At 56.0% G+C, this 12,981-nt stretch overlaps 6 protein-coding genes across 6 annotated transcripts; 2 read left to right on the forward strand and 4 right to left on the reverse strand.

Moving 5' to 3' along the window:
• Window positions 1-452: 452 nt before the first annotated feature.
• JCM15063_004122 (homeobox domain-containing protein) lies at window positions 453-2,254 on the forward strand (the record flags this gene model as incomplete). The annotated part of the gene is made up of 3 exons (XM_076677166.1): window positions 453-865; window positions 943-1,084; window positions 1,160-2,254. 3 exons carry the CDS (start codon window positions 453-455, stop codon window positions 2,252-2,254), a joined length of 1,650 nt encoding a protein of 549 aa, XP_076535685.1.
• Window positions 2,255-2,930: 676 nt separating this feature from the next.
• JCM15063_004123 (uncharacterized protein) lies at window positions 2,931-5,777 on the reverse strand (the record flags this gene model as incomplete). Its single annotated transcript, XM_076677167.1, has 12 exons — window positions 2,931-3,618; window positions 3,686-4,048; window positions 4,124-4,206; window positions 4,274-4,403; window positions 4,466-4,569; window positions 4,636-4,727; window positions 4,788-4,924; window positions 5,007-5,156; window positions 5,233-5,303; window positions 5,391-5,427; window positions 5,540-5,578; window positions 5,689-5,777. 12 exons carry the CDS (start codon window positions 5,775-5,777, stop codon window positions 2,931-2,933), a joined length of 1,983 nt encoding a protein of 660 aa, XP_076535686.1.
• A 381-nt stretch (window positions 5,778-6,158) lies between these two features.
• JCM15063_004124 (cytochrome b5 reductase family protein) lies at window positions 6,159-7,337 on the reverse strand (the record flags this gene model as incomplete). The annotated part of the gene is made up of 5 exons (XM_076677168.1): window positions 6,159-6,551; window positions 6,624-6,779; window positions 6,858-7,011; window positions 7,076-7,157; window positions 7,235-7,337. 5 exons carry the CDS (start codon window positions 7,335-7,337, stop codon window positions 6,159-6,161), a joined length of 888 nt encoding a protein of 295 aa, XP_076535687.1.
• A 190-nt stretch (window positions 7,338-7,527) lies between these two features.
• Window positions 7,528-9,114, reverse strand: JCM15063_004125 (MBL fold metallo-hydrolase; the record flags this gene model as incomplete). The annotated part of the gene is made up of 6 exons (XM_076677169.1): window positions 7,528-8,110; window positions 8,176-8,269; window positions 8,333-8,536; window positions 8,611-8,641; window positions 8,700-8,808; window positions 8,879-9,114. The coding sequence occupies 6 exons, from the start codon at window positions 9,112-9,114 to the stop codon at window positions 7,528-7,530; spliced, it is 1,257 nt and encodes a 418-aa protein (XP_076535688.1).
• Window positions 9,115-9,564: 450 nt separating this feature from the next.
• JCM15063_004126 (sorting nexin-3) lies at window positions 9,565-10,614 on the forward strand (the record flags this gene model as incomplete). Its single annotated transcript, XM_076677170.1, has 4 exons — window positions 9,565-9,862; window positions 10,132-10,175; window positions 10,253-10,474; window positions 10,552-10,614. The coding sequence occupies 4 exons, from the start codon at window positions 9,565-9,567 to the stop codon at window positions 10,612-10,614; spliced, it is 627 nt and encodes a 208-aa protein (XP_076535689.1).
• Window positions 10,615-11,201: 587 nt separating this feature from the next.
• Window positions 11,202-12,840, reverse strand: JCM15063_004127 (uncharacterized protein; the record flags this gene model as incomplete). Its single annotated transcript, XM_076677171.1, has 2 exons — window positions 11,202-12,406; window positions 12,738-12,840. 2 exons carry the CDS (start codon window positions 12,838-12,840, stop codon window positions 11,202-11,204), a joined length of 1,308 nt encoding a protein of 435 aa, XP_076535690.1.
• Between the last annotated feature and the right edge of the window lie 141 nt (window positions 12,841-12,981).

Consider the following 12,981-nt stretch of genomic DNA (forward strand, 5'->3'; position numbering starts at 1 on the left):
TCTCGCGTTCTCGGCCCTGCGAAGGCCTGAAGGCCTGGTACTTTCCAGCACCGACCGCACGTCCGCCCTGCGATGGGCCCTCCACTCTTTGATCCGTTCTGCCACCTTGTGTGTTTGCCTGCGTACGTGACCAGCACGAGTACTTGCGCGCGAGCGACGTCCAGAGCCTCACGCGCAGCACCACCAAGTCGATCGCGACCCAGCCAGCAACACCGCCTCTCGACGTGCCTCTGCATCCTGTCTAGCGACCGAGTAGTCGCACCAGCGTACCTGCAAGCTTCTGTCAGCCTCCAAGAGCCGCGAGTGTCCTCAGCGAGCCGCTACACCACTCGCCGGCCCTTTCACTCAACTCATTCCCAAGGGCTCCGACTCTACACCGGGACAGGTGCGCGGTCCAGCTGGTGGTCGTCCAGGTCGTTGCAATACTGACCCTGCCGTCCACTAGCAGTAAGATGAGCCGTCCATATCCCGCTCAACGCGTGACGTTCAGCTCTGGCCTCGACCTGTCGCCGCCAATCAAGCCAGATCCGCATCCGCTGCAGCATCAGCCCCTCGACAGCTCGAGTTCGAGTGGATCAAACAGCTACAGATCAGTTTCGGCCTCGACCACCTCAACTGGCAACACTTCGGAGCATGCCCCTTTTGCGATCAAGGGCTCGAACGGCGCCGCCGCCTTGCTCCAACAGCATCAAGCGAACCAGGACGCGTTCCGCGCAACGTCGCAGCACCACGCGTTCGTGTACCAGAATCAGCGTGGAGCTTTGGGTGAACCGCAGATCGGCCTCGAACCCGCATCACGGGAGAGCAGCGCTAGCAGTCAGGGCGCAGGCGCCGGCGGCAAAGACGCGGACTATGATCCTTTCAGGTGTGTACAAGGTTCCTGTCAACAGCAGTGCTTCGACCCGCATGTCCACTCACGCAAGCTCGGCCCCTCGACGACAGGATCAAACATCGCCGGCGGACATCCCCATCGCAACTAAAAGTGCTCGAGTACCACTTCGACGTCAACCCGAAGCCCGATGTCACGGTCCGCAAGGCTCTGTCCGAGCAGCTCAACATGACTCCGCGGGAAGTGCAGGTTTGGGTCAGTCTCATTCGCACCGCCTTGAACTGCCTGTTCGGTTCGATGCTGATGTCAATCGCGAACCGCTCGCTACAGTTCCAGAACCGACGAGCCAAGATCAAGAAGCTCAAAGAGCGTAGCGATCGTGCCCCTACGACCTCGTCCCGCGATGGCGATTCGCCACCTTCTGCGCCGAAATCACCCCCATATCCGAACGGAGGTGCTGAACTGCCTACGCCGCCCAGCATCTACTCGCCGGCTCAGTCACATCACTCTTCGTCCAGCTACGGTCCGGATAGCGTGCCTCATTCGAGACTGACTCCGCCAGGAGCCCCGTATTCCTCGCTGCCATACGGCACGACGCCGCAACATCGAGGAGGGCCATCTCTGCATTCCCATTTGTCGGTGCATCATGCGCCAGTCGACCAGCTCCCGCTGACAGCGTACGGACCTCAAGCCTCGTACCAGTCGACGGTCTTCACCACAACCGTAGCGAGTTCAGCGTATGCGACGAACGATTATCTGCCCCTTTCCACAAGTGTGCCGGGCGGTCTCCCTTTCCCCATCATGGCGCAGGACTCGTTCGCTGCGGCCAGACGTTTCAGTATGCCTGCATTTGGCAGTGAACAGCCCAATGGCTGGGCCAACGGACAACCGGAACATCCTCCGACATCGAGCGACGGCTTCCCTCCCTACCAGCCTCCCTACACGACGGCTTTCGCGTCATCTGCGCTCTCTGCCGATGCCCCTCAGCAGCCACCCATTACGACTGCTCACCCTGCGAGCTATCCTGCCTACTCTTCGTACACGACCGCGTCTGCTCCTGCCGTACACGATCGTCGGCAAAGCTTCGTCTCCGATTCGCACCTGTACGAATCTTCGAGTCAGGCGCCTCATGCCTACTCGCTCGGCTCTTCACTTCAAGCTAGCGCGACGCATGACTCTGGATCTCCGAACGGGTACCTTCCTCCGCACGATCCGATGGCGCCTCTCGACCCGTTCACGAGTTTCGATCCACTCGGACCGATTCCCTCTTCCGTTTCAAACGACGACTTGTCCTACGTCGCGACTAGCGGTGGGGCCCGACATGCCGAACGTCGACCGAGCGTACAGTACCGACAAGGTCATCGATTGAAACCTTACGATCAGAACGAACGCAGAAGTCCCACTTCACATTCTCCCATCGATTAATTGGTTTCCTTCTTATTTTGTCATCTTCCTCCCCTACCCTTTCGTTCGTTCTTTCTTCCCCTGTTTATATTGATCCATACAAGCTTTTCTTTTGTTCCGGAATCCCTTTTTTCTTTTTCTTCTTTGTGCTATTGTTACCAAAGCAATCCTCCTGGCATGTATGCATTTGTCTAGAGTTGAACCCCCTCTGCAAGCCAGATTTTTTTGACTTGTCTGTTTCCCACACCTCGAAAAGAGAACAAGTCAGACAAACTCGAGCCTTTGGCGGCGAATGAGGAACAAGGTCATTTTTCCACGAGAACAGAGAGAGAAAAGCGCCCTGAGCATTCTGATGAACATCGCAAGCGTAAACACAAACGCGCGAGTGCCATTGAGATCACGGAGGAGGATGACAAAAGATGCGAGAAACGAGCGCATTCTAGAAAGAGGCATCGAGTGCGGGAAAGGGGACAACGGGAACAATAGCCGAGGTGTCCATGGTTACGGGCAAAACAAAGTTCGGGAGCGAGAGAGAGGGTAGTAGTGGCAACACAAGAGGAAAAGAAATAAGGAGTGAAACGACAGAACGGAAGAAAACGGTGCCAAGTGAACAGAATATGTAGGAAGTAGGGCGATAAGTGGGTAAAAAAAAGGGGCAGCGATGCGGGTAAGGAAACAGCTTGTTTTGCTTTGGGCGTTAGGCCCCGAGGGATTTCCTGGCAATCGAGATCCTTCGCGGTCTTCCTTCTGGTCGTTGGTTCGTGGGGTCACCAGTTCGAGGCGGTACAGGTGGTTGTTGCTGTTGCTGCGTCCGACTCGCGAGCAGTCTCGTCAGGATCGGTTGTTTGGCGGGTTTGACAAGTCCTCCAGTCGAGTTCATGCGGTTGCCAGCCATCGCGATCGATTGTGGCTTCTTCAAGAACGGTGAAGGGACATCGTCATCGTACAAATCCTGTTGGTGGTGCTGGTGATAGAGCTGAGATGGATCGACCGACGAAGGCGCAGAAATAGAGTGAGGCAGCGGAGGTAACAGTGCGGGCGAGTTCGGGTTCGAGTAAGCTCGGGTGTGTTGAGCAGGCTGAGGCAAGAGGGAGGTTTGTTCTGGTACCGGTGCAGACGGTGGTCGAGACAGGAGCGGAGGCGCGATTGTGACTGGCGATCGATTCGCAACCGCACGCAGAGCATCGTTCGAGATGGAAACTGTACGCGTCGGAGTCGTAATGGTACCGGCTTGTCCGTGGAGGTCAAACATGGATTTCGAGGCTAGACGTCGTCGCAGCGATGGAGAGCTCGGCTTGATTGGCGTATCGTCGAGCGACATGAGCGACGACGACGACGAAATGCGAGGGAAGGGTAGGATTTGGAACGTATTCGGTCCGGCGTTGCTGCAGAGACGATGCGACAAAGCTTTCTTAGTCAAGGAGAGTAGAACGAAGAGTTGTGGATGCTCACCTTGCTCGTCGCTCGTCAAGAGGTCGTCTGGGGACCATACTCGGTCGACTAGCAACTCGCGCAACCACCTCCTGGTCAATCGAAGGACTCGCAGTCCCATGTCCGTAGCCGTTAAGAGTAGACGGTCTCTGGTTCTCGCGGTCGGCAAGCGCCAATGCCCGCTGGGTCTGGATCGCATCGCTGAGCTTGCGTTCGCCTTCAGCAACTTTGTGTTCCCGCTCTTTCAACTGGTCGGCAAGGGCTCTGAGCGCGTTCTCGCGCTGAAAGACAGCGTCCTCGCGCTGTAGTACCGAAGATTCGCGCGTCAAGAGGTCCTTCTCCCGGTCCGCGCAAAGTTGGTCTCGTTGACGCAGCTCTCGAGTGCTACAGACATGACAAGGTTGCCGTTAGCACAGTAGGCAGAGAGGTCAAAGGGGAGGTGAGGTTGATTCGGCTCACGCTTTGCGAAGCTCGAGCGCTCTAACTTGCAGGCGAACTGTATCGAGAGCTTTGACCTGACTCGTGTTAGGCCGATGTTTGGGCTGTTGACGCATACAAATCTTTCAGGAGCTGTATCCGAACTGCTCGCAGGAAGCACGTGAAACTGACGTTTTGCTTGAGCATCGCTCGTACGACTTGACCCAAATGTGCTGTATAAGGTTTCGGCAAATCCGGGATCTTGCCTTCCCTAATCATGACTGCCAATTCCGGTTGTGTCCGTGCTTCGTGGAACGGCGGACTATGGAAAATGGTGTGAGTATATTCGCTCGTCGCTGAGCAGAGGCGAAGCGGTCTACTTACTGTCCAGCACAAAGCTCGTAGATGAGACAACCGAGGGCCCAGATGTCAGACTTGACATCGTATGGTTGACCATTGATGAGCTCGGGTGACATGTAGTATGGCGTCTGAGCCATTAGACAGGGTCAGGCTTGCGAGTCTGAACGACTTGAGGGACCCAGGGGTGTACTCACGCCAACATAAGTTTGGGTCATCGCAGCTTGTTGCATTGCTTTACTGAGACCAAAGTCGCCCAACTTGAGGTTGTTGTCCTTGTCGAGAAAGACTGAGACAGGTGGGACTTATCAGTCACCGGGTATATATGACGACTAGAGGATTGCCATACCGTTCTCGGGTTTAATGTCTCGGTGCAGGATGACAGGCTTTCGCTTCCCCTTGGGATCGACTTCGGAGTGGCAATCATGCAAGGCGAGGGTGATTTGGGTCAAATAGGCCCACACGACATCCTCGGGCAAGAGACACCTAGTCCGTGCTCTCCATTCGAGTCAGTCTTCTCGACTGATGTGAACTTTTCCGAGGAGTAGGCGAGAGCAACGAGACTGACCCTGTCTTGCGACATCGTTGGATGACTCCGGCGAGGTCGCCTCCTTCGCAGTACTCCATGAGAATGTAGAGCATGTTGTTTGGTTTGTCGACAAAGCGCTCGTAGTAACGGACAATGTTGTCGTTTGAACCGAGTTGTTCAAGAATATTCCTGTGTGAGCATGCCGACTGTCAGCGGAACGGAGACTGCGAGCGACGGAGAGGTCGAGGGGGGTTCGGGCACGAACACTTCTTCAGTCAACTGTTTCAGGTCTCGTTCGTCCATTCTGCCATAGTTGAGCTCCTTTCGCGCGAGTACCTGATTGAAGCAGAGTGGTTCGAGTCGGTGTCAGCCCCGAACGTGACGATGTGGTCATGACGGTGGAGAGCGAGAGACGACACTTGCCCGTCCATCTGCTCGTCGCGTAACTTTGCGAATGATACTGGTGACCATTCGTGACAATTCAACAGTGCATCAGTGTCCCGTGCACGCGTTGAGTGAAACCACGAAAGCGAGAGCCGAGAGAGAGTCAATGTTGAGTGAACCAAACTGACCCAAAGCTCCCAGTGCCAATCACATCTCCGCTCGCGTACCTAGGAAGCACGACAGTATACAGAGAACCCAGTCAGTCGAGTCTGCGCCGGTTGACACGCGTGGTGCGAACTGTCGAGGCCGGTCCCAGAGTGTGGTTGTGCCGACTCACGCTTCGTCCATCGATTGCGAGGTGCACACGGGATGGTCCCCTACGAGGGTCCGCCGACGCGGCGGTAATGGTCTCTGGATAGCCGACATGGGTCAAAAGTGGTGGTAGGCGGGCAGAGAGGGTGCCACGAATGGCGCCAATTTGACGCGAGTAATGTTTATTGCACGGACGCATTTACTCGTGACTGCAAATCGCGGCTCTCTCTCTATGCAGTTGAACTCGCAATTTGAGCATCTCTCGCTTGCATATCGTACCATGATAGTCTTTGCAAGAGAAACAAATGAACTACTAAGCTCACGACTTCGGGGGTCGTCTCTCTCTCGGCGGTGGAGATACACCGCACCCATTTATTCATCGTCCTCATAACCCGAGTCCTGTCCGACCGGGAGCGAAAGTCAGTGCGCTGACGCTGAAGAACCAAGATCGGAAAGCCGGGGAGATGAAAAACATTTACGACGAGTCGAAAATCTCTAGAAGCAGAACACCTTGTCCTCCATCTTGGAGATCGTCCTCGGTTCAGGCCATCCAAGCTCTTTGAGGTGTCCCTTCATCGCGTTGATCATCGGGGGAGGTCCGCACATGAGCATGCGGTGGTCTCCCTTGGAGAGACTGTCCCCGTCCTGGACTGCCGTGGGCAAGTGTTGCGCGATCATGTCCTTGGTGACGAACCCTTCTCCACCGGTCCATTTCTCGTCCTTGGGCGGGTTGTTCAACACGTAGTAGACCGAGAACTTGTCCGGATGAGCGACCGCGAGCGAGTCGAGTTCAGCCTTGAGCAAGATGTCGGACGGGTTCACGTTGGCGTAGATCAACGAGATCTTGGTCGTGTCGAGCGGGTTCTTCATCGCGGCGCGAATGATTTGCTGTCAAATAGCGAAGAGACACAAGCATTCGACATCAGTGCGAGTCAAAAGCATCCAATGTTTGAAACTTACAAGCATGGGGGTGATACCAGTTCCGCCGGCAATCATTCCAATTTCCGTCGCGTAGTCGGGCGAGTACTTCATCTGGCCCTTGGGTCCCTTGACGCTCAAAAAGTCTCCAACTCGGAGTTCACCAAAGTGCTTCGAGATGTTGCCAGTCGGGTAGCTCTGGCGATCGGAAAACCGAAAACATTAGTTTCAGTCCACGCGCAAACCAATCTCGGTCTTACAACGAAGTCGACTCACCTTGACGAGTAGGTCAAAGTGACCGAGATCGTCATCCGAAGAAGTAGGGGTGTAACTCCTCTGGATCAACTTGCCACCGATCTCGGCAGAGACCGAGACGTGTTGTCCGATCGGCAAGCCCAAACGCTCGCCCCGCTTGAGCGCGAATCGGTAACTGTCCACAAAAACAGGTCAGCTCTCAAACGTCCGCTTCCTGGCCGGAGAGAGGTTCGACTGACATGGCGGTGTTGGGAGAAACGACAATCTTGTCCGTCAACTTGAACTTTTGCCATTCCTTGGCATCGAGCGCAGGCTTGGCTTCTGTTTGAGAGCAGCTCACAAGTCGAGCGGTTAGCTCTCGAGTGGGGGCGGAAAGAGGAGAGTGAGCGAGAGCTCACTCGGCTGGAGTTGCACAAACACGATCACGAGGAGTGCGAGCCCGATCGCGGCAGTGACTGCCAGCTGATATGGCTGCTCGAGGTTGTTCCAGAAATCAGACATGATCGGTATGAGATGGGTCGAGACGGAGGGTCAAAACAAAGTCGCCGTCTTCGGGTTGAATCTCATCTCATCTCGACACGTGTTCTCGCAAAGTCTTTCTCGCTCTCTACCGCCTTGTGTTACTTGAGGAATCTGTTATGCGCACTTGGAGTAGATCTTCCGAACGAGGCAGGCGTTGCACCAACTCAGCTCAAACATACTCGTCATCCCACACTCTCGCGTCCTTCCCGTTCCTGTCCGAGATCCAGCAAATGGTCATGCCATCGCACGCGGGTCTCGTCCAACAACCCGGCAAAGTTCCACCTGCCCACTCTTCCACCGCTTCGAGCGCCCTCTCTCGCCACAGTTCCAAATCTTCGACACGAGGATCCAATCCCTCGTACACGTGAGCTCGGGAAGCCTGCTGCTCCGTTTCTTCCCTGACCTGCCACAAGGGTGGATGGGAATCCTGATTGCCTGATTTGCGCTTGGCGGTTGCTGCTTCGTTCGAGATGGCGCCGTGTTCAAATGCACGAGAGAAGGCGAGATAGCTCGCGTGAGAGTGTTTGTGACTGATGTCCGTGAAATACGTTCTGCCCACTCCGAGGCGACGAGCAGTCGCAATCGCTTGCGGTAATCCAAAATGCGAGAGACTTTGTCGCAAGCCGCTCGCATCGATCACGAGCGCTCCAAGTCTAGGAAGCGCGACACTTAGTGTAATCGAGTACGAGCCCGTTTGCAAAGGCAGCGAGAGCTTGCGTGACAACGTGCGCCACGTTTCCTCGGGAATGTAGCTGGGAACGACGAAAGAGCATGAGGCGAAGAAACCGGGGTTTGCGGAATCTTTCCGAGTGCTCACCTGACATCAGACATGTACAGAAGGGTCGAATCAAACAGGAAGCCGAGGCAAATGAGGGGCTTCCGAGTCGTGCCAAGGTATATCCCATGATGAGCTTCGTTTCCGAATGTCGTCAGCTCGTGCAATCGCAAACACAGTTTAGGGATAATGCGCCAACCTGGCAACGGGGTGGTTTGAACTCCGCAGATGGTCCAGTCCTCAGACTCGGGCATGATGTGCCACTCGAACGAGGGCAAGCTGCCTCCTCCGCTCGCAGCTTTCTTGTTCGTCAAGTACGCGAATCCGGCAGAAATGAAATCGTAGGTCGTTCGAGTGCAGTAAATCGGAATCGTGCGCTCGATCGCGGCTTGGTTTGTCCAAGCTTTTTGTTTTTCGGTGTCACGAGAACGATTTAGTGATAGAGATGGGAACAAGTCGGCTCGAGGTGGGACAGACCTCGTAGATCGTCCAAGCCGTCGATGGCGTCCTACGTACGGCATAGACTGTTGGCGAAGGGATAAAATTGGGGACCTGGAAGGACTCACAGCATGATGGTGGGTCAAGATGCAGGCGTCGATTCGACGGAATCCTTTCTTGGGGAACCACTCGAGCGCTTGTTCGCGAAACGTTTTGCCACAATCAACGAGGACCATCCTATCAAGTACACTCTGTACGTTGTCAGGTGGTAGGCCTAGAGGATCATGAACACGTGGAGCGGATTTACGCTTCACCACCACCCTTCTGAGGTACTGTCAGTATTCCGCAAGTGTTGCCTCTCCTGTTCTTCGATTGTGCGCCTGTGCCTCCAGGCATGGTGTCGAGACAAGCAGCGCATGCGTGGGCGGGATCGGTGACACACGAGATGACGGGAACAGCGGCGGACCCTCCGGTGCCCAGGGTCGTGAATGATAGAGGTCTCGAACGATCGATCGTGGATGCCGTGTAGCCACAGTCTATCATGTAAGCTGTCAACAGTGATGTTGTCGGTCTCGACAGAGATTAAGAGGAGGGTTTAGCAAAGGAGGCTCATGCGAGACGATCCGCGGAGTGTGCGAATAACCGAAAATGCCGTCAATCTCGACGTTTAGCTGCAGAGCTTGACGAAATACGAGTAATGACTGGACATAGTTCGCTTGGTCGCAGTGGTTCGAAGTTGTGCAGGATCCCTTGAGCATGCCGAGCATATTGACGAGAGGATCGCACGAGCAACACTGGTCCGAGCCGAGAAGTTTGAGCCAAAGCTGAAGTGGATAGCAGCCAGTCACGTTGCCGGTGCAGAGGCAGAGCCGTCTATATGGTTGGATGGTCGAAACGAGATGAGACTTGCGAGTCGACGGTCGTCGCGTGGGCGAGCGCAGCTGAAGCCAACCTTGCTGTGCCCCACCACCATACCGAGCAGCTCGCCTGGGGATGCAGTCACCCTCCTCACCACCATCGCACCGAGCGTTCTCGTCGTTCCCATCCACGTCGTTGTCGTCACCGAGCCGTTCGTCGCCCTACGTAACCGACCAACCCCTCTCGCAGCTCAACGCGTCTCTCGGCGGTCGACCCCTCTCGTCGTCCTACTCGGCATCGACCACGTATGCGAGCGGAACCGGAAGGGAAGCTGCGGCTGGAGCGAAAGTAGATCCCACCTCAACAACCGAGGTGCTGTACGAGGCACCCGAGAACGGCCTCGAGATTGAAGTCAGGGATCCGAGAACCCAAGGTGAGCATCGACAAGTGCCAGTCAGCTTTGCAAGAGTCGCCTGCGGGAGCAGTCTCGGGAGAGCGCGTCGGGAGATCATCTCCCTCGCTTTACAGTACTCGGGCGACGAGGGACTCGACTTGATATGGTCCTCGATTTAGCCCCGGGTCTGGGACGTCCATGTACGAGCGACGAACCGCTGTTGGGACGCAGATCCTGGTCCCGCAGGCCCACTTGACATCCTCTGCCAGCGCACGAGCCAAACTGACGCACCCGTTGCGACGACACAGAGTTTGGTCGCAAAATGTTTACCGACTACGAGATTGTCTGCCGGGTAAGATTCCCGAGGAAAAAGAACCCTCTCATCAAGAAAACGCCTCAGGAGCTCACCCGATGTTGCTTCCCCTGCAGACCAATATTCCTGCATTCCGATTGCGTTACTCTTCCGTGAGGCGCCGCTACTCGGATTTCGAAGCGTTTCGGGATCTCCTCGAACGAGAATCGACCCGCGTGACGATCCCACCTTTGCCGGGCAAAGTCTTCAGTGGCAGGTTCACCGAGGAAGTGGTCGAACAGCGCAGAGAAGGCTTGGAGAGGTTCCTCGTCGTCGTCGCCGGTCACCCTCTGTTGCAGGTAAATTCATAAGCCTCTCTCTCTCTCATTCAATGCGATCACTGACGCGAAAAGGGGTTTTACTTTCGCTCGTCTAGACGGGATCAAAAGTGTTGTGTCCGTTCTTGCAGGACCCGAGTTGGAACCCCGCTCACTACTGAGAAGAATGCCCACCCGGAAAACCAACCCAGAATGCCTAGTTTCCATCTCACTGTTCCTCTTTTGCTCTTGGTTCGAACCCCCTCCCGTGCCCTCTCCACCGATGTGTCTACTGTTGCTGTTTCGTCCCCGTTCGTCTCGACTGCCTTTTTCTTCTCAACCTTTCGAGCTCGTTCTTTGTGTGTAAAAAATGATTTCCTCTCTCTCTTTCGATTGAAACCAGTGGACGAGAAAAGAGGGTTTGCTGTATAACACACACGGTAGAGAGAGAGACATTAGAATAACCAACTTCGATCGCTAAAACTCGAGATGGTCCACCCCTGGGAGATCAAAAGGGGGGATCTCAAGTTTTGTTCAAGAGCGCTCAGAAGGGATCGAAGAAAAAAAGTTTAAGCAGTGGGCGGGCGGGAAACAAGAGGTTGAAAAGAGAAGATCCGGAGAGAGTTCGAGGGTGTTCGGAGGAAGAAGAGAGGGCGTATTGGGTCGTGACGAGACAAGTGATGAACGCTGGGCGTGAAAAGGAAAGGGAAGAAAGAGCGGGGGGTATCTTTGGACATTTGGGGGTTGTTCCCCCGATCCCAGTCTGCTCTTATGCGATCACAGCGACCAGTCCAACCAGTGCCGCGACGAGTCCAGCACCGAGTTGCACCCTCGAAGTCGAAGCTGCACCGGTCAATTCCTGCTGTCCACTCATCTGCATGATGTTGGACAGGAACCCGGATCCGCACTTGTCTCCGGCACCTTTCCACAAGTCACCCTGTCCGCCGAGGATGGGAGAGTTGGCAAGTCCGAGCGCGTACGGTTGGCGAGACTCGAACGAGATGTAGTTGGTCAGGATTTGCTTCGTGCAAGGCGTGCATAGGGTCGACGAGGGCAGCGACGACGTGAGGAACAGGAAGGGGAGCGCCATCGATCGGTACGTTTGCGAGTTCGGGAGGACCGAAGGAAGCTTGAAGGTGGTCGAGGTTGATGCGGTGGTCGAGTTGGAACCGGTCGAGGAAGAGTTCGAGCTCGACATCGAAGCGGACGCGGAAGCAGCTGCCGTGCTCGCGGAGGATTGCGATCCCCACGATTCGGCGGCAGCCTGCTGTCGTCGGAGTAATCGCTTCGCAACGCTCGTGATCTGGATGTACAACGAAGGAGGAGCGGGCGCTTCAATCGAGCTCGAGCCGGCCGCAGCGAGCATGACAATCTTGTCCGAGCCGGTCGAGTTGGTCGCAAGGGTTGATGGAGATGGGACAGCCACGAGCGACGAGGACGAGGTGGCGGTCGAAGAGTTGGATCCAGCGATGGAAGTGGCCGCGCTGGATGCCGGCACTTGGCCTTTCGCAATGTCGATCAGGCAGTAACCTCCAGCTCCATCTCCCTCGCAGATCGACTCTTTCAACGGCGTCAAGAGGTACAAGGAGTCGTAGCTTCCGAGCACGATGTCGTTTCCAGCTTGGAGTTCGGTCGAGCAGTTTCCGTTGAATTGGTTCAGGAGGCTCCTGATTCGCGAGTCCTCACAGGAAGGGGCCGCACAGAAAGATGCGAGGGCGTCGGTGACGGAGGACGAGGTCGAGGGCGAGTACGAGTTGAGCGCAGACGAGGGTTGGAAGGCCTCGAGCGCAGACAGGAGCGGGGTGGTGCACTCCGAGATGTGCGCATCACCGTTGAGCGAGGCGAGGAAAGAGTGACACTTGCTCGAGATCGAGTTGGGAATCAGAGGATTCGTCGACCCGGAGGTTGTAGAGGTCGAAGCGGTCGAAGCGGAAGGAGCCGGCGTCGATGCGCTGCTTGATCCGGACACTGCGGCTGCATTCGCACAGATGTTAAAGCATGTCAGACCAATCTGCACGAGTCACGGGTGCTTTCAATTGTCGAAGACCGCGTTCGGCCTCTTCGTTGGCAAGTTGAGCGACAACTCGCTTCCCGTGTGGTCCATTCAAGCTGGCAGCTGTCGACGGCAACCGGACTCGTGTCCTTCCTGAACTGTCGAAAGCAATAGCCTTGCCGTCTGACACCCTTGGATCGAGGATCGCAGGTCACACAGATGCACGCGCCTCCGTTTCCCGCTGGGCTCCCTCGTCTGTGGCCCGCCTACCAGTCGCACAGGCAGTCTATGAGCAGTCTGAGATGCACTTACCCGAGATCTGGGCGGAAGCGGATGCGCTGTCGCTGTGAGAGTACGACTGAGCCGCGACGAGGTTTGCAAACAAACCCGTCAGCACGAGTCGGGACGAGACCATCTTGAGGAGTGGGCGGGCGGGCGGGGGACGGTCGGAGGGTAGCCTGGCAGAGATGGTCGAGAAACGAGTGTATAGGGTGAGTGTCGGTGCGCGGCGAATCGGGACGGCGAACAAGGGGAGGGGGCGTCACTGGAAACGAGA

Source organism: Sporobolomyces koalae (assembly GCF_050403365.1).
Source record: "Sporobolomyces koalae JCM15063 DNA, S_koalae_JCM15063T_v1_ctg7, whole genome shotgun sequence".
NCBI lineage: Eukaryota > Fungi > Basidiomycota > Microbotryomycetes > Sporidiobolales > Sporidiobolaceae > Sporobolomyces > Sporobolomyces koalae.